This window comes from Thalassophryne amazonica, chromosome 18 (genome assembly GCF_902500255.1).
Source record: "Thalassophryne amazonica chromosome 18, fThaAma1.1, whole genome shotgun sequence".
Classification (NCBI taxonomy): Eukaryota; Metazoa; Chordata; class Actinopteri; order Batrachoidiformes; family Batrachoididae; genus Thalassophryne; species Thalassophryne amazonica.
This window is the reverse complement of record NC_047120.1, coordinates 45,313,324-45,333,845: the sequence shown is the minus strand read 5'-3', so window position 1 is coordinate 45,333,845 and position 20,522 is coordinate 45,313,324. Positions and strand designations below refer to the sequence as shown.

Below are 20,522 nucleotides of genomic sequence, written 5' to 3'. Positions count from 1 at the left end.
CACCACTGTCCACCACAGGTCACATAATTATTATTCAACTACTGCTTAACTCATCAACAAACAGAAGCCTGCTGCAGGCTGCATGTTGGATGAAAAGTATACAGAAAAAGGAGGCTTTGGCATTAGTTAAGTGAGTCAATCCTCAACAGACAAACATCTTTTATATAAAACAACAACATGTCTTTGCCCCTGTCAACAACCCCTTCTTCTGCAGCCCCAACGTGCGTGTGTGTGTGTGTGTGTCTTTGCCTTTCTGCAAAAAAATGTCCCATCAGCACTCCCTAATGGGCGAGGTGGAGGAAAACAGCAAAAGAGAGAGAGATAAAGCAGGAGGGAGAGTGAGAGAGAGGTGGCAGTGTGCTTGTTTGGCTCAGGAGCAGTGAGTAATGAGGCTGAGGCGCACCCTGTCATTGTCCCAGCAGCAACCCGTAACACACACACACACACTTTTTAAAATCTATCTCCCATCATCAAACTTGGGGAAAAAGTGCCAACAGCTTGATTTTAAAAAAAGAAGAAAAAACCCTCCAGAATATCAAAACTGACTTTTTGTGTGGGTAGTTATTCTCATTTTTATACTTGAGCATTCTGCCAATTTCACATTTCAAAGGATTTTCTTTTATTACAACATACAATATTATTCTTAATAATTTCTCTGCCATATGTTTTAATTCTTTAGATTTTCTTATTTTAAATAGGCCTCTAAAATCTGCCTATTTATCCATCCAGAAGAAGAATAAGAGGAAAGAGAAGAACAAGAAGACGTAGAAAAAGAAGAAAAAGAGGATGGAGGAGAGAAAGAAGGAGAAGGAAACAAGAACAACTTCTATGCAAAGGCCTTAAGGCCCATTTATTCTGGTGCTTCTCCCCAGATTCTGTAGTGTGAATCAGTTGAGAGTCTACAACTCCGTGGGACAGGGTGCCAAGCCATCAAAGGTTACTTCCCCAGACAAGTCCACCCATTTACAGCTGGGTGGACTGAGACAATGCAGACGAAGTGCCTAGTCAAAGGACATGAGCAAGAATCAAACCAAAGTCTACATATTGGTAGACCAACTTCTACCTCACTGAGACACCTGTTCTACACAGACAAGGATTTACTTAAAAATAAGAAACGTGAAATTTCACCAACAGCTTGCCAGGAGGCACATGGCAAACTAATGGCCCAGTCACAAGGCACTTAACAAAGGGCAACAAAGCCCAAACAAAACAAGAAATCCGGACTTTCGTTGGCATTCTTTAACCTTCACTCAGCTTCTTTCCTGCAGCTGGCGCTTCATCAGGATATTTAAACTGTTGAAAAATTTGAACGAAAACCTCAATTCATCCGTATTTAGTTTTGATCTCGTTCTTGACGTTTTTTTTGTTTGTTTGTTTATTGTTTGCTTAGTTTTTGTAACATTAGCCTTTAGTTTCTCCAGGACTCAGGTGCTATGAGCTCCGTCCCAGCGCCGAGTCCTGGGAATCAGAGATGCAGACACACACTGCTGCAACAGTGGCTCCAGTGGCTTCACCCTTTCGTTTAAAGCGTCGACATCAACGTTAGCTTCGGTTTTGTTAAGTTCCTTTTTCGTCCCTTTTGCGCTCCTGATTCTCAGGATGTTCGGTGATAAATCTCTTTCGTCAACCTTTTCTCAATGAATTGTGACTTTTTTTCCTTTTACCTTCATTCAGGAATCGTTGTGTGCCGTGTGACTGGGCCATAAAGCCTAAATTTGATCTGTTTTCCTGTATGAGATCAGTCTCTGTTCCAACTCACAACTGCCTGGGGTCACAGATGGCAATCACCCAGTCAGACAACCAATCCATTGCCAACTCTCAAAAACAAACATCTATCCGCAGTAGCCTGGTGAAACACTGGGCATACCTTTGGCCTTCTCAAACTGTTGAGATCCTCCTGCATACTGGATCATCCATAGAGAAATGCGCCACATGGCTGAAATGTCACAGCTGACACTCACTCACAATGCTCCTCCTCATTTAAGTCATGTTTGACACACTGTCATTCCAGCAGTGCCAAAAGGTCTTCCAAAGGCATTTGATAATAACCTTAGGTTACAGGTTAGTGTCCAATTCTCACATTCATACATTAAGACAGGAACTACCAGGACCATAAAAACTTGAACCTTTGTTCTCCTGCATAGGCATTGCATTGCAGAACACCTCTGTCTAGTGATCTCATTACTTTTTTCAGTGTATGCAAGGATCCTACAAAAGGGCAGTACAAAGGTGCAAGCAGTTGGTGCACCTACCTCAAAAATCTGAAGGTTTCCAGTTCAAGACCACCTGTGCTCCATTATCCATTTACAACTAAAACAAAGAAATAAAGCATCCTTCAAAGCGGCCTAGTCTGTAAAACATCCAGTCATAGGCTTGTTTCTTAATAACTGACATAAATCAAGTCCAAGACATATTCGTTGACTTGAAAATGTTCATGTATTCATCCCGATTTGTCTAATGAATGCTGACTGAAAAAGGAAAGTTCTGCAAGAACAACAATCTTCAGATTTCTTGTGTTCAATCATTTGTGGCCTCTGAATATGAGTATAAAAAAATGGCTGTAATTCCTAAATAGGTAAAGCAATATTTTTGCTAAACCCCTTGAACTAAAATTTAGCAAAATCTATTTCAAAAGTTGTAAAAGAGTGGTGGTAAGAAACATTTGACTGCCCCATTTAAGCTGAGAACACCCCATGTTTTCCAGCGACACTGTCTTTCATCCACTAACCATACCCAAGTAGTGCACATGCGTGCACATATATAACACCTGTGTTCATCTCGATGAGTATAAAGTTTAGCCGAGGCTGTGGCGAGGACAAAATGCAATTCACACTTTGGCACCTTGTTCCTTTGCCAGAAATAAAAACAGACTGGACTTCAAAGGTGCACAGCACGTGCTCCCCTGACAAGTGCAGAAAAGGCCAGGGATATAAGATTGACCCACAGGGAGTAGGTGTGGAAGGGGCATGGAAATTATGTCAGGCCAGACTGAACAAAATGTGCAGCAAGGCAAAACTGAAATGTAGTCCATAGAATTACTGTAGCATGACGAGGAGATCAGAGAGAAAGGGGTTCCACTGAGAGTGGCCTACATGAAGGTCATCTACGAGAAAACAAGCCACATGTGTCTTACACAACAGAAAGTTGAGTGTGTAGTCTTTTCTATGATGTATGTTGTATGAGCGCACATCAACTTCTCAACAAGGTCACCAGGCGGTTTAAAATAGACCTAAAGGTTTACAGTTAAAAAACACCCCACAGGCACTGATGCGATACATCCTAAGGCCATATTATGACATATATCGCAGACGTCCAAAACGAGTCATTTCAGTCCAAATATTGTTTACAGCAGCAGAATTTCCATATGCATCATCAGAGAAATGTGGGATGTCTGGTATGTTTAATAAGAAAATATTGACCTCTTTAAATTCATTTAATTTAACCTTAATTTAACCAGATAAGAAAAACCCACTGAGATCAAGACCTCTTTCGCAGGGGGGATCTGGGCAAGAAGGCAACAGCACACACCAACAGGCAAAGCAATAATAAAACAATAACAAAAAACAACACATCCACCATAAAATACAACATAACCAGCTAACCTATGGACACAATTATTTTAAATAACAATGTAAACTCTAACACAGTAAAAATCATGGTCTAAGACAGGGTTTAAAACATACACATTGTCCAAAAGATTTCCGTTGTCGTTTTTCTAATAGTGATCGGAAAGCTGTCAGTGAAACCAGCCCAGGCTGTTTCAATTCCATTTGGAGGGCATTTCAAGAAAGGGGAGAGGCAAAACTCAAAGCTTTCTTTCCCTTTTCCGTTCAAACACGGAGTACAGAAAAACAAAGTATCATTCAAATGTAAGGCATAGCAGCTTACAGTTCTCCATAGGATTAGGGTTTGCTTCCAAAGAGGACATGCCAGCCTTGGCATAGAGTTCGCAGTGATGGTAAGGTGGCTACTGCCAGTGATAAATCTGAGAGCACAATGATACACTGGAGACAACGACTGCAAACACGTGCTAAACAAAATATACAGTAGTGTTCATAATAATAGTAGTGCTATGTGACTAAAAAGATTAATCCAGGTTTTGAGTATATTTCTTATTGTTACATGGGAAACAAGGTAGCAGTAGATTCAGTAGATTCTCACAAATCCAACAAGACCAAGCATTCATGATATGCACACTCTTAAGGCTATGAAATTGGGCTATTAGTAAAAAAAAGTAGAAAAGAGGGTGTTCACAATAATAGTAGCATCTGCTGTTGACGCTACAAACTCAAAACTATTATGTTCAAACTGTTTTTTTTAGCAATCCTGTGAATCACTAAACTAGTATTTAGTTGTATAACCACAGTTTTTCATGATTTCTTCACATCTGTGAGGCATTCATTTTGTTGGTTTGGAACCAAGATTTTGCTCGTTTACTAGTGTGCTTGGGGTCATTGTCTTGTTGAAACACCCATTTCAAGGGCATGTCCTCTTCAGCATAAGGCAACATGACCTCTTCAAGTATTCTGACATATCCAAACTGATCCATGATACCTGGTATGCGATATATAGGCCCAACACCATAGTAGGAGAAACACGCCCATATCATGATGCTTGCACCACCATGCTTCACTGTCTTCACTGTGAACTGTGGCTTGAATTCAGAGTTTGGGGGTCGAATCACAAACTGTCTGCGGCCCTTGGACCCAAAAAGAACAATTTTACTCTCAGTCCACAAAATATTCCTCCATTTCTCTTTAGGCCAGTTGATGTGTTCTTTGGCAAATTGTAACCTCTTCTGCACGTCTTTTATTTAACAGAGGGACTTTACGGGGGATTCTTGCAAATAAATTAGCTTCACACAGGCGTCTTCTAACTGTCACAGCACTTACAGGTTCCTGGAGCTGATCAATGGGTGAGCCTTTGCCATTCTGGTTATTCTTCTATCCATTTTGATGGTTGTTTTCCATTTTCTTCCACGCGTCTCTGTTTTTTTTTTTGTCCATTTTAAAGCACTGGAGATCATTGTAGATGAACAGCCTATAATTTTTTGCACCTGCGTATAAGTTTTCCCCTCTCCAATCAACTTTTTAATCAAACTACGCTGTTCTTCTGAACAATGTCTTGAACGTCCAATTTTCCTCAGGCTTTCAAAGAGAAAAGCATGTTCAACAGGTGCTGGCTTCATCCTTAAATAGGGGACACCTGATTCACACCTGTTTGTTCCACAAAACTGATGAACTCACTGACTGAATGCCACACTACTATTATTGTGAACACCCCCTTTTCTACTTTTTTTTTTTACTAATAGCCCAATTTCATAGCCTTAAGAGTGTGCATATCATGAATGCTTGGTCTTGTTGGATTTGTGAGAATCTACTGGTACCTTGTTTCCCATGTAACAATAAGAAATATACTCAAACCCTGGATTAATCTTTTTAGTCACATAGCACTACTATTATTCTGAACACTACGGTGTCAGTCATGTTTTTTTTTTTTATGTAACTGATGTATCACCTTATTGCAAAGGTTTTGAAAAGTTTGCCATCACTAATTTGTAGTGCTGATGAAAAGATGTGGTATTGTCCCCTGATTCCCCCAGGCACACATCCTATCCATTCTTTAATTCCAATTTTTATTTATATAGTGGCAAATCACAAAAAAGTTGCCTCAAGGTGCTTCACACAAGTAAGGTCTAACTTTACCAATCCCCGGAGCAAGCACACAGGTGACAGTGTGCTTGCTCTGGGGGGTATTCTCTGACAGGTATTCTAAGTACTGCAGGTAGGACTGAAAGTTCTTCTCTGTGTGGCGACTGGTACCGGTAAAGATGAACTGGGCCTCCAACTTGAAAAGATGAAATATTATTCACTGATGGGCTTTGGACAAGACAGGGAAACCCTTTTTATTGGTTAGGAAGATGCTGGTGGGAAGTATGGCAGCTTTGATCGGCTTCCCAAGCGACTTATCCAGCACAACGTCTGAGGGCATGTCTGCTCCAACTTCAATGGTGAGGAAAAACTCGGTCTGAGGAAGAAACCTCAAGCAGACCAGACTCAAAGGGGTGACCTTCTGCTTGGGTCATGCTACCGACACAAATTACAAAACAATTCACAAAACAGTATAGAGGAAATGTTGCCAGTGCACAGGACAGGAGGGTTTCCAAAGCAGACACCACACCCATCTCTGGAAGGAGCCGCACCTCAGAGAGAGAATTAAAAAAAAACAAAATCAGGCATCAGAAAGACAACAAATACAGTATAATCTGACAGCATTCAGTAACAAGAAAAATAAAAGAAATACTAAAGTGATCGCCGGCCACTAGCCCTAAGTTTCACTAAAAGACCCAAAATTTAGATAAAGTTGAGGCCATAGCCCGCTTAGTTTCCTAATAAAATGAATTAAAAGAGTAAAAAGCATAGTAACATACTATGCTAGCCATACAAAAGGGAAAATGGAAAAATTCCAGTACTACTTTCCCCATTCAGCTGTATAGTTTGTCTGAATTTTCCCATGTTGTGAGCATCATGTAAATTCAACCACAGCTATTCATAATTTTTCACCATCCAGCAGGTGGCAGCCACTTCCATGTGATATTACATGGGTACATGACAGTTGCTTTTTAGATTAATCTGGTGCATCAAAGTTAACTGCCATCTAATCACATCATCCTCATGTTGTGATTATTTTAATGTGATGAGTTATAAGATGATAGGATGTATTCTTTTTGAGTCTACATCTACTTTTTTTTTTTTTTTTTTTTTACTGGAGAAGCCTTACAGTGTTACCAGCTTCCTGAAGATAAAACCTTTTAGTTGAATGTAAGAAGCCTTCCAGAGCGGCACAAGACATTGAGCTCCACACTGTATGCTGGTGAAGCTGAATTCCATTAACTATGTGACCTACATATCCCAGGAGTTACTAACCAGAGATCTGTGCGCAAGTTCACAAAATGATACCCCCACTCTGATATAATAGTTGCCTGCATACTATACATTGGTGGTAGTGCGTTGCTTATGATGAAATACCTGAATTAACAAGCTGGTCAACATCTATACTGAAGAGGCCAACTGGTCTGTTTGCAGACACCATTGTTAAATAAGATGTATTAAAAAAAAACACTATCTCTCCTGGAAGATGTCATACTGGGATTCCTTTCCTTTATGCATATCTTCCTGCACATCTTCATGTGATGTCTGAAATTTCAGTCAGAGCTCCAACCAGTTTAAGAGGACTTATGCTTATGAAGTCAATACCACAAGATCCATCAATTATATGCTAAGCATGGGTTAAATGCAGAGGACAAATTTCATTGTTTGTATCCATCTGTATACAATGACAATAAAGGCCCTCCCTCTTCTACTAATCTCCAACTGGAACCATCTTTCTTTGTGTACATCTTCATATGGTGTGCTACTACTATGTGATGTTTCAGTGAAATCCACCAACCAAGTTAAGGGAAGTTTTTCTTACGAAATCGTGACAATATGATCCATTGACTAAACATTAATGTCCAATTCTAATCTAATTACATTTGTTCCACAAATCTGATTGGTTAATAATGTGACATTTCTGACCATAAAATATTGCATTGACGGTGGCAAAATATTCCACCGTTTCACATTTGATGTATTACTCCGCGCCCTGACCGCGTTGCTAGGCAGAGGTCAATAATGGCGCTGTCCGCTGAGAGCGAGAGAAACTGGTGGAGCGGCGACGATGTCGAAACAGGTGAATTTAAGCTATCATACGAAAGTATTGATGTGGATTCTGATACAGAATTACTCAATGCATTTTATGAGGTGGAGAAATCTGTAGGTCTGCTCACAGAATTTCCAGTTTGGCATGAAGACGCTGTTGCTACATTAAGCTTCACCGACCGATGCAAATATTGCAATTACTGCTGTGATAACCGATAAATACAATACGTGATTATTTGACAACTCTGCACCAGGAATCTAGCAACATTTTCCTAAAACTACGGTTTGTGCAATAGTTTTATCAAACTCTATTATTATGCAGGTTTAGATGTAGGCTTCAGTGGAGAAGCGGTCTTTTGCTGAAAACACAGATCCAGGTCGAATTACTTACAAAAAAATAAACAGTGCAAACAATGGAAATGGATTAGAACGGGAATAACCACCTTGTGTCTGACGTGCGTCGTGGGTAAAACTCAATTTGCGACCATAAAATCCAGCATTAATGTCCCTAAATCATCGGACACAAGGGGGTTATTCCTTAACTACCTACTGTCAAAGATGGTGGAATTGTTTTCTTTCATGTACATCTTTATATTGTGTGCTATCATTGTGTAAATTTTCATTGAAATCCACAAACCAGTTTGAGAGGAGTTGTGCTTACAAGACTCACTGACAGAGAGACAGATGGAGAGACTGACACAGGTGATTCTTATATACACTGCAAAACTGACCCTCTCAAAATAAGCCAAATAATCCAAAATCTAGTCAGAAAATCTGCCAATGTGGTAAGAAAAATTTACTTGGTTCTCAAAACTAGCAAAAATGTCTAGGTACTGAATAATCAAAATGTGCCTTAAAACTAGACAAAATTCTTATTTTTAAGATGAGCCCCTGTCTTCAAATAAGGAAAACAATCTTTTTCCTTTGCTTGGATGATTTGAAATCCATTGCCTTTCCTTGTTACTGGTTAAATACAGCTTGATATCAGCTGGAAAAAACTTATTAAGAAAAAGTGAGATACATTTTCCGAAAATAAGACATTTTTTCTTATGTAAAAAATGCTTGACAAGATTATTTTTCTATTTAGATAAAAATTAAGTCAAATTTTCTTTAAACAAGTCTTTTTTTACTTTCTTAGATATCAGTTTTTGCTGTGTACCACCCAAACATGTGTTTGTGGGGGCTATAATACCCTATATAGACTTCAATAAGAGAGGATACAGTAAACTGGTCCAGCAAACAAGCACTCCCTCCCAGTTTCTTGTTAATAAGACGAGAGATGGGCCTTTCACACTGCATACTTCAGGCCAATCCGTCAACGCTTTCCAGTCCGTCAAGATGCGTTTTTAACGCATCCGACGCATGACGTCAGACGCGTCGCTTCGGAAGTGGCAAGGGGGCGGAGATTGCCACGTCACACTCTGGCCGGTTCCACAACCTGAAAAAAGTTCAGCGATCGCCATCTTGAATTTGGGTCGCCTGAACCACAAAAAAGCTTTAAAAAACAGCAGTAGAACAATTCTCCAATAACCATGCTGGGAGAAGCTTTTTTTCAACTACTTTTCAGAGTGACGCCGACAGAGGGAGGACTGACGACTTGGTGGGATATTGAACGAACCGCGACAGCGGGCCGACCCGCACGGACAAGCCGGCCTTCAGGCATCATCACTGGGCAGAGCAAGGCAGGCAGCCGGGTGATGGAGCAAACCCACTCAGTCCGAAATCTCGCACTTTTTGGATATATGCGAAGTCCCAGTTTGCCCAACGGAGTTTAGTTCTGCAGCTTTATTGAGATGAGAATAATGTAAAAATAAAACGTGACGTTTAATGAGCTGCTGTGAAGGTTTAATGATCGGCTAACGTTAGCTTAGCCTTTTAGCACAATTGATTTGAGTGAACGTTTTAATTTCTAAATGGTTCAGTCTTTTTTATTTTTACCAAATAAAGCTACAGCTTTTTTCAGACACCACAAAAGCTCAACTTTAAATAACTTATTTTTTCGGGTGTTTTTTTTTCCATTGTTTTTTTCCCGTTTTATTTTTTTCCTTTTTTATATATAAACTGTTTAGTGTTTCTTTATATTTAAAGAAATATTTTTATTTGTCCCAATCAGGAACATTTGCTGTGCAGACAACCAAACTTCCATTGATGAGCTGAACACCACGAAGTCCAGTCGAAAGAAAACATCTCTGCTCTTCAAAATAGGACAAAAGTGTCTTCAGCAACACCACCAGAGTTCAAAGCTGCAGAAGAGACCTTCATCTGGTCCCAAGAATCCAGCAGAACATCACCTGCTTCTAAATAAAAGGCTCTTTCAACAGCAACTATTATTTTTTAAAAAGCTGTTTCATTTTATATTTTAACAATAAATGAACAGATCATTAAAAATGTCCATGAAATCAAAGTCAAAAGACATTTGCACAGATAGAAGCTCTCCACTTATTGCGCTCAAATTCATATTTTAGAAATGACTCTGTCCTGATAACAACATTAAAGGCAATTACATATTTTGGCAAAATTACAAGTTGAAATGACTATATATAAAAAAATCATCATGAGGTTTATGTCACAGAAATCCTACTTTACAATCACACTGCAATCATTGTTAAATTATTTCCTGTTGCATTTCTAATAAACATTTGGATTTATTTACAGTGTCTTTCTGGTTGAAATGAGATATAAATAATCTACCAGACTTAAAAAAATGTACAAATTTCCATGTTATTTTGTCTAAAAATAAATGTCCTTATGTTAAACAAGAAATGATCTAATCTGAAATAACAGGTGGTTTTAATTTACAGATGAAAGGTTTCTAAAGAACCATTTATTGATTTATTTAGCTATTTTAATTACAAGTGTTCTAAACTTTTTTTTAACAGTAATCAGAAATTCTGAGGTAACAAACAACAAAAAAAATATTTCGAAGGATTTTTCTTCAGAAAACTGCTCCATAAATGAGCAGTCCTGTGACACGTATGTTTTGCACAGATCACTGGTTTCTATACCAATCCGTTTTGTAGAGATCAGTGGTTTCTGCCACTAGTCTTCCGTGTTTTGGCTCGACGCATCGTTCCTATTGGACAACGCAAAGGTACGTCACAGCTCAGAGCATCGAAAGTTGAATTGGATTGAACTTTGACCGCATCAGCCTGCCGACAAGCGCCAATGTGCGCTCCCGTCAGAAGCGTCGGTTTAGCTCGGCTTTTGACGAGACGCATCTAAAAAGCAATGCGTCTAATTGAAAATAATGCTTTTTAGACCGAGTTTTGACGCATCTGAAAGGTGTGAAGTGTGAAAGGCCCAAGAGGCAGAGAAGAAATGTTTAATTTTCCTACAGGTACAAATGAGCTGTACATGAAACTGTTTTACCAACTCTGACAAAGGCTAACTGTACACCAGGACTCCTTCTTTGCAATTAGCGGAATTCTATTTTCACTGAGTCTTCCGTATGTATGTACTGTACAAAATCAAAGAATTTACCTTGGCCACACATTAATGCAGCTTGTCAGGACATCCGTGAGAAAAAGTAAGTTTCGCTAAGTGTGTGGCCGCATTAGCTTTTGACTACTGCATCATCTTTACCCCAGTTGATGTGCTGATCTCTTAATCACTGTCCAGAGTGTGCGCGAACCCTCTTCTGAAGCTTGAGACTGTGTCCATCTTGCCTGCCCGTCATTGCTGCCAGTCCCAGCCATGAATATGGAGCTGTTCTGTGGCTGGGAGCTTGCTTATGTTTTCTGTCTGATATCTAGGCCCCATTCCCATTTCAAAGGGAGGTCCACCCGGGGCCTTGACTTTTTGATCTGTCTGGCGACTGAGTCGACCACCTGCATGTGGTATCAGCTGCCAGTGAGTGCAGACAACCCCTCTGCTTCAAAATATACATCCTCCCCTGTTTCATCCCTTCCCGTTTTATTGCGCCCCCTCTTTTAATGAAGCTGCCAGGAGCCTCGATCCTGCTAACAGGGTCTAAAGCAGCATCGCATTCCTAACTGCTCTGAGTGGTGGTGAGTGAGATGCTTGAGATTATCAGTACAGAAGACGGACGGCTCATGCTACACTCACAGGGCTAGTTTGGTTAAAAGAAGAGTGATGGTGGCATTGTGACATGAAAATGCAGACTTTTCAAAATGTCTGTGGTGTATCTAACAGGGGACAATGAGGGCTAATTCGAGCCATTTAGGTGTGTAAACAGTTCACGGATATGAATCAGAAATCGATTTTGAAGTCAAAGATACAACTACATTGTTACATGGACCCCTTAATGTTATAAATAAGTTGAGTTAATGCGTTAGGCTTCTACTCTCACGTCTACATGATGACATGTACACTGATGTCATCTGAATGACTTCATCAGTCGTGAGTGTATCAGATAAGACTTGCAACTTCCTGAAATCAAACGGCAAAACTATACAGCGGCATCCAGAAAGTGCACACCTCGTACCAGAATACCTGAAGCGAAAATCTGTAAAGAACAAAAGCAACCAACAAAAGACTGAAATGCCTTAAAAGTCTGACATACAAAAAAGTCTCTCTGGAACAAAGGGACCGGTGGTGGTCCAACATAATCTTAATAGGCACTAAAGGAAATAACCATATTTCATTTGATCTTCTTCTTCTTTTGGCGGCTCCCATTCCAGGTTGCCAGAGCAGATCAGTCGTTTCCATCTCACCCTGTCTTCTGTATCTTCCTCTGTCACCCAACCACTTGCATGTCCTCCCTCAGCACATCCATAAACCTCCTCTTTGGTCTCCCTCTTTTCCTCCTGCCTGGTGGCTCCATCCTCAGCATCCTTCTCCCTATATACTCTGGGTCCCTCCTCCACATATGTCCAAACCATAACAATCTCTCCTTTCTGACTTTGTCTCCAAATCGCCCCACCTAAGTTGTTCCTCAGATATGTTCATTCCTAATCCTGTCCATTCTTGTCACTCCCAAAGAGAATCGCAACATCTTCAGCTCTGCTACCTCCAGCTCCACCTCCTGTCTTTTTGTTAGTGCCACTGTCTCCAAACCGTACAACATTCCCGGTCTCACTACTGTCTTGTAAACATTCTCCTTCACTCTTGCAGATATTCTTCAGTCACAAATCACTCCTGCTACCTTTCTTCACCCACTCCATTCTACCTACCTTTTTCCCTTCTCTACCACACTCTCCCTTACTTTGGACAGTTGACCCCAAGTATTTTAACTCATTTACATTCACCACTTCTACTCCTTGCAACCACACTATTCCACTGGGTTCACTCTCATTCACACACACATACTCAGTCTTGCTCCTACTGACTTTCATTCCCCTTCTCTCCAAAGCATATCTCCACATTTCCAGGTTAGACTCAATCTTTTCTCTACTCTCACTGCAGATCACAATGTCATGTGAAAACATCAGTCCATGGAGACTGTCTGACCTCATCCGTCAACCTGTCTACCATTATTGTGAACAACAAAGGACTCAGAGCTGATCCTTGGTGTAATCAAACCTTGAATGAATCTGTCATTCCTACTACGAATCTCACCAATGTCACACTATTATTGTACATGTCCTGCACTACCCTCACATACTTCTCTGCCACTCCAGACTTTCTCATACAACACCACTTCCTCATACAATATCAACCATACTTCATTTGATGACTGGTATAATTGTGATCATAGGTAATCATTAATATTATAACTGCTATTTCAATTCAAAGGGATCACAAAGTCAATGACAGTATAATTAAAACCCACAGGAATTCAGAAGACCAGATTCAAAATTCATAGAGTTTATGCCCTAGAAGGCCACCATTAGACCACTGACTGACATCCACTAAGCAAATGAACGGTGCTGACATGCGACAAGGAGAAATTTGTAAGACTATCAATCTAAGACTCCCACAACAAAGAGTACCTGAAGTCAGTTTTTTTAAACACTTCCTAATTATTCTGTTTGGCCCTGCTGATTTGCGGTGTCAAAGATGATAGAAGATAAAGAGTTATTTCTTAACAAAGCAACAGTTATTTGAGATATGTGCACCTCTGAATAGTTTGAACAATAAGTGATACTCATGTTCAGGCTTTGAGTTAATTGGCTTTCTTGAACCATGACAGTTATCTTAATGAGTGTCTAATTGTTGCTCAACTGGGGTGATAACCACCAGACCATCAAAGAAATAGAAGTAGAGGTGTGATTTAAAACAAACTGCATCAGTAATGAAAGGACCATTTATCCATCGGATCACAATACACCCCTTTGAACAGACTCTCAAGGTAACTTGTCTGGGAATTTATCAAGGTCAGAATGTCAAGTGTTTATAATCAACTTAAAAACACTGCTAGAGGCCATATATATATATATATATATATATATATATATATATACACTCAACAAAAATATAAACGCAACACTTTTGGTTTTGCTCCCATTTTGTATGAGATGAACTCAAAGATCTAAAATGTTTTCCACATACACAATATCACCATTTCCCTCAAATATTGTTCACAAACCAGTCTAAATCTGTGATAGTGAGCACTTCTCCTTTGCTGAGATAATCCATCCCACCTCACAGGTGTGCCATATCAAGATGCTGATTAGACACCATGATTAGTGCACAGGTGTGCCTTAGACTGCCCACAATAAAAAGCCACTCTGAAAGGTGCAGTTTTATCACACAGCACAATGCCACAGATGTCGCAAGATTTGAGGGAGCGTGCAATTGGCATGCTGACAGCAGGAATGTCAACCAGAGCTGTTGCTCGTGTATTGAATGTTCATTTCTCTACCATAAGCCGTCTCCAAAGGCGTTTCAGAGAATTTGGCAGTACATCCAACCAGCCTCACAACCGCAGACCACGTGTAACCACACCAGCCCAGGACCTTCACATCCAGCATGTTCACCTCCAAGATCGTCTGAGACCAGCCACTCGGACAGCTGCTGAAACAATCGGTTTGCATAACCAAAGAATTTCTGCACAAACTGTCAGAAACCGTCTCAGGGAAGCTCATCTGCATGCTTGTTGTCCTCATTGGGGTCTTGACCTGACTCCAGTTCGTCGTCGTAACCGACTTGAGTGGGCAAATGCTCACATTCACTGGCGTTTGGCACGTTGGAGAGGTGTTCTCTTCATGGATGAATCCCGGTTCACACTGTCCAGGGCAGATGGCAGACAGCGTGTGTGGCATCGTGTGGGTGAGTGGTTTTCTGATGTCAATGTTGTGGATCGAGTGGCCCATGGTGGCGGTGGGGTTATGGTATGGGCAGGCGTCTGTTATGGACGAAGAACACAGGTGCATTTTATTGATGGCATTTTGAATGCACAGAGATACCGTGATGAGATCCTGGGGCCCATTGTTGTGCCATACATCCAAGAACATCACCTCATGTGGCAGCAGGATAATGCACGGCCCCATGTTGCAAGGATCTGTACACAATTCTTGGAAGCTGAAAATGTCCCAGTTCTTGCATGGCCGGCATACTCACCGGACATGTCACCCATTGAGCATGTTTGGGATGCTCTGGACCGGCGTATACGACAGCGTGTACCAGTTCCTGCCAATATCCAGCAACTTCGCACAGCCATTGAAGAGGAGTGGACCAACATTCCACAGGCCACAATTGACAACCTGATCAACTCTATGCGAAGGAGATGTGTTGCACTGCATGAGGCAAATGGTGGTCACACCAGATACTGACTGGTATCCCCCCCCAATAAAACAAAACTGCACCTTTCAGAGTGGCCTTTTATTGTGGGCAGTCTAAGGCACACCTGTGCACTAATCATGGTGTCTAATCAGCATCTTGATATGGCACACCTGTGAGGTGGGATGGATTATCTCAGCAAAGGAGAAGTGCTCACTATCACAGATTTAGACTGGTTTGTGAACAATATTTGAGGGAAATGGTGATATTGTGTATGTGGAAAAAGTTTTAGATCTTTGAGTTCATCTCATACAAAATGGGAGCAAAACCATAAGTGTTGCGTTTATATTTTTGTTGAGTATATATATATATATATATATATATATATATATATATATATATGACTTTTGGGTTTCTTCTATCCATGATATGTGACCATGCAGCCAAATTCTAATTGTACGCATGTGATGCAAGAATAATTAACACATTCACTATACTAATTAATTAATTATTCAAATGATTTCCTTTTGACTTGCGCTAATCAGCATGAGCTGCCTTAGAATAGGACCTCAGTGACGCTGTACACCTCAGCACCGCACCAGTAATGAATCTCGCCTGCATCACTGTGATTTGCAGCAATTGGAGTGGTAATCTCATTAACTACCCCTAATAAAAGCTTCGTAAAGGCTGCAGAAACTGCACGTGTCCAGAGTATAATGTCATACCCAAGACAAGACCCAAAACACCACAGCCACACTGCGTAGTTACCACAATTCCAGTTTAGGATGCAGATGTCTCATTGTTAAAGACCCCTGTGACTGAACCGGACACCACATAAACACCTAGCTAAAGTAAATAGACTTACTTTCAGGAGACAAAAATGGACTGCAGATCTGCAGGGGTTTCATTAGGAGTTGGATGCAACCCCAGCACATGCTCATAGACCTGACCTGACCTTTAATCTGTACATACTGTATCACATATATGGTAGATATATTGGGGAAGGATGCAGGAATTTGTTGGCAAGAACTAAACTTTTGCTTATGATTACTGGGTGACAGCTCATCAATCAGAACTCCGAATTGTAGTCCAAAAACGCAATCCAGAAGAACTGCAGTTGTGGCACAACCCTCCATTCAGGGGGTGAATGACTGTTCGTGGTTATGGGGGAGCAACCACAAATTGTGAATGCATCAACGTCAAAATGTCCCTTTTTAATGGTAAAATAAAGGTTGTTCTAAAAGAAGGACATGTACAAAATGTTATCACCATTTTTTAGCTGAACTGCCATGATAAATTGTAATATGGATTGCGCAATATCATCAATACCATGAGAAATCTGGCCAATGAGAACGCCGACAAGGCCACAAATTGTGCTTTAATGATGCTAACAATAAATAATGCAGAAGATACTAGTTTTTTCATAGATGTAACTGTCTATAAAGTATTTTTTATATGAATACATAAGTTAATTGTCATGGAGTTTATTGTTAAACTATGACTCTGTTGTGTGAACTAGCAGACTTTTGTGCCGAAGGCTTGTTTAATCCTGAACAATAGTTAAACACAGCCAAAGATATATTAAACACAAAACCGTAAAAATCTTTGGTTCATGAAGTTTTTCATTCAGAATTTGACTTTGAAGGACGAACAAACTCTTGCTCAAATTAGATTGTTATGAAAAGGGGCCATATGGAGCAAACCAGTTTTTATTTACCTTTTCATGGGTTTGAAGTTTAATGTTAAACATCTTCAAAGGCTCACAATGTGTTTTTCACAGACATTCTCCTGCTTTCAACACCATTTAGGCCTGACATAGCTTGTTTGAGACCTCGGTGACATAAGTAACAAAAATACAATCCTAACTGCTTTAATTTTACCTAAAATTATTAAAGCACTGCACACACCCCCACACCTGTACCACATACACAATGTTGAAAATGCATAATACTCTTCTATGCCTCCCAACTGACAATGATACATTCTAAATATTTATTTTAAAACAAAATAAAACCTAATAATTCAATTCAAAGTGTTTATATAGTATTAAATGACAACATAAGTCTCCCTAAGGTGCTATACAAGGGTAAAGTCAAACCTTACCCACCCCTGAGTATGCACGTAGGCAACAGTGGTAAGGAAAATCTCTCTCTGGAATTTTTTTTAGGAAGAAACCTCAAGCAGACCAGACTCAGAGGGGTGATCAACTGTCCAAAGTGAGCAATATTATGATATTAATTTTAGGTGATGTCACCCACCTGGAATATAATCTCAAGCAGCTTTATGAGAAGAATCCAGGACTTTTTTTTTTTTACTGTAAATAGTGGAGACGGGCGGCTTAACGCACCCTCAATAACTTGTCCAGTAGCCCCTAGGTAATTTGAATTTGAGACTATATGGCAGAAACTTAGTTATTTTCTCTACTAAAGCAATAAACTATTCATGGATGTGACAAACAAACCAGCCCCCACAACAGTGTGAAGGACCTACAATTGTTCTGACAAATATACAATTAATCAAAAGGCAGAGAACCGGTACAGCAAATAATTCAATGAAAAGGCAATTGATGAAGTACTGGTTCAAGTGTGTGGGGGTGAGACATCACGTAACCGTCCTAAAGCCACTTTAGCTCTCCGTTCTCCATCTCTGGTCATAAATGACTTCACATGTGACATTTCCTGCCAGCAACTTTACAACAAAACACAGTTTCTTTTATTCAAAGAGTGAATAAACGAACAGGAAAAAAAAAATTACTTGTTGTTCAAGAAAGGCGGGGGGGGGGGGGGGGGTGTATGTTAGGCTGCTCCCATCAAGCAGAAAAGGAGCCGGTAGTCGAAAAGTCTCACAGTCAGGCCCTTGCTTTGGAAAGCCCTCATAAATCCTGATTTGAGCGGAGCGCTAACCAGAGGAGGTAAGGCACGTCAAGAGAGCGGGAGGGAGTGGCAGCCTGCCTCTTAAAATGCTACGTCTGATTAAGTCTTCCCATTAGGTGACAGCTGAACTTTAACATTAATATGATAATATTGAAATAAGTGTGTGTTATTTACTTCAGCACTGGAGGGGGTGCGAGGGAGAAGAGAACGAAGGCGAGAAGGGGGGACAGGAATGATGAATGATTTCTGGACAGCTTGGGGTGACATGCGAGGCAAGCTGACCCCGCCGCCCCGCCTCTCCTGGTCCCCCTCCTCTCCCCGTAATCAGACTTGACAAAATGGAGACATATGCAGAAATATTGCTTACAGTTGGCGTCACGGCCGTGCTCAAGCCTTCCCTCTCTAGTAAGTGCCGGTCGCCTTGCGCGACGCCCTCCAAATTGTCTACAGGCACTGAAGCATCGATTTCAATTGGCACTTCCTTCCTGGCCCCGGGATTTTACATTTAGTCTGTGTCATTTACATATTACTCTTAATCAAAATCCACAGTGGGCGACAGGGAGGAAAAAAAAAATACAAGAAAGGGGGAGCGAGAAACAAAAACGGGGCGTCACGGTTCAGGGTCGGACACGCGGGCACTTTATGAAATGGATATGTGACAACACATTATAGTGTGTGCACATGCATTTGTGCGCACACGCGTGTTATGTCTAGTGTTTCTGAGTGGGTGCACAACACAATATGAATAGTTTTGTGTGTGTTCTGTGGTTACGGGTTGTGGGTACATTTAGAGAAACAAAGACTCTGTGCACTTTTCTTTTGTCGCCTTTTACTTCAGCATGACACACCAGGCTGCGCGCCCCCCCACCCCCTCCCCCACCCCCCGCCCCCCCAAGAGCACTCAACGTCCAACTGGCAACACAACTGCATATTTTCCACAAAAAGAAGAGATATTCACACTCGGGCTGCACGATATAACATTTGAGCATCTTCATTGCACCTGGTTTTGTTGCGTGATTTAAAAAATAAAACTCTCATAGTTCTCACTTTCAATGAAGAATCTACAAGAAAAGTCCACTTGACTTAACATAATTTACTCTGATTTCTGGGTTTTTGGACACATGGAGTTTATTTTGTTATTTTAGTTAGTGTGCTGCAAGCTGTTGGAAACTTCTGGTGCCATAAACTATGGAGGAAAAGAGATTCCTGAAAACATGGTACCTTACAGATTAAGCCTGTGCTAAATATCACACAAACAAGCTGAGATTCAAACAAATAAAATGTTTACTATTAGTCTGAGGTTTTATTTTCTTGATGGTGACTCCTGTTGGCCGCTGATACACAACGGCAGCGTTGCATCAAGTCTTTTCTTTGAAATCCAGAAGAATCATTCATGACTTTGCATTGTAGAACAGCAACACTCTAATTTAAAAAAGGTAACTAAATTCCAGGGAGAAATTCAACCTGTGACAGTAAATGTTTCAGTATTACTACTACAACTATTATATTACTTTTCCGTACAGCTGTATTGTAACATAACCAGCTGTGAGCAGACTCCAGATCAGATTATGAATGATTGATTTTTCATATATCATTTTGGGTGGTGGGTGACTTGGAGCTGGCTCACAGTATCAACAGAACACAATACATGGAGAAAGATGCAAAAACAGAGCCCCTACCTGCCTCTTACCTTCTTAGCATGCCAGTCAGGATGCGAGAACTCTTGCCCAAGTTGGAGTCAGTTTCTCTCAGCTGAAGACACAACAAGAAGAAGAGGGGAAAAAAAAGTTTCCATGTCCAGTTGAGTTTCCATTAAACACAGTTTCATCAAGCCAATATCTCCACTAAGACTACAAATGCACCAGCGGTTGATAACAATATATCATTAAATACAGTATAACTGAACAAAGAAAAATTAGTGCAGCAGCTAAGAGAATATTTAGAGCAAAATCCTGCAAATGGCAATACAAGCATCAAATTCTAGCACAAACACTCCTTTTGAAAGAACCGACTAGCCACTTGAATTTTCAATAGGTGGTCAAACTTAAAAATCCTCCAGTCAAATTGAAAACTCCACTACATTATTTCTCTGATCATAGTGATTCCAAAAAGGTAAAGTTTGGACTGTCTATGACTGAATGTTCATGAGTTATGGGGTAAAAACAGCAAAAATGGTGACAAAGGTCAGTGTCAGTTTGTACAGGGGTCAAAAGTTAAAGTTGCTCCAATTTTGGTAAAACATTGTGCAAATTATTAGTTGAGTTATCAGGGTTTAAAAGGAAATAGTTTGTACCATGTATCATGCTTAGTTATCATGTTACAGGGTAAC

The 20,522-nt window shown here is 40.4% G+C and overlaps 1 protein-coding gene across 4 annotated transcripts in view; it reads right to left on the bottom strand.

Annotated features, from left to right (window-relative positions):
* vti1a (vesicle transport through interaction with t-SNAREs 1A) overlaps positions 1-20,522 on the bottom strand; it is a 243,676-nt gene that overhangs the window by 66,355 nt on the left and 156,799 nt on the right. For 2 of the 4 annotated variants that reach the window (XM_034193262.1, XM_034193263.1), the window contains one exon: positions 19,884-19,945. In XM_034193262.1, coding sequence (XP_034049153.1) covers positions 19,884-19,945 — 62 coding nt within the window. Of the gene's footprint in view, positions 1-19,872; positions 19,946-20,522 lie in introns of all 4 variants that reach the window. The other 2 variants (XM_034193265.1, XM_034193266.1) reach the window with 1 other exon arrangement.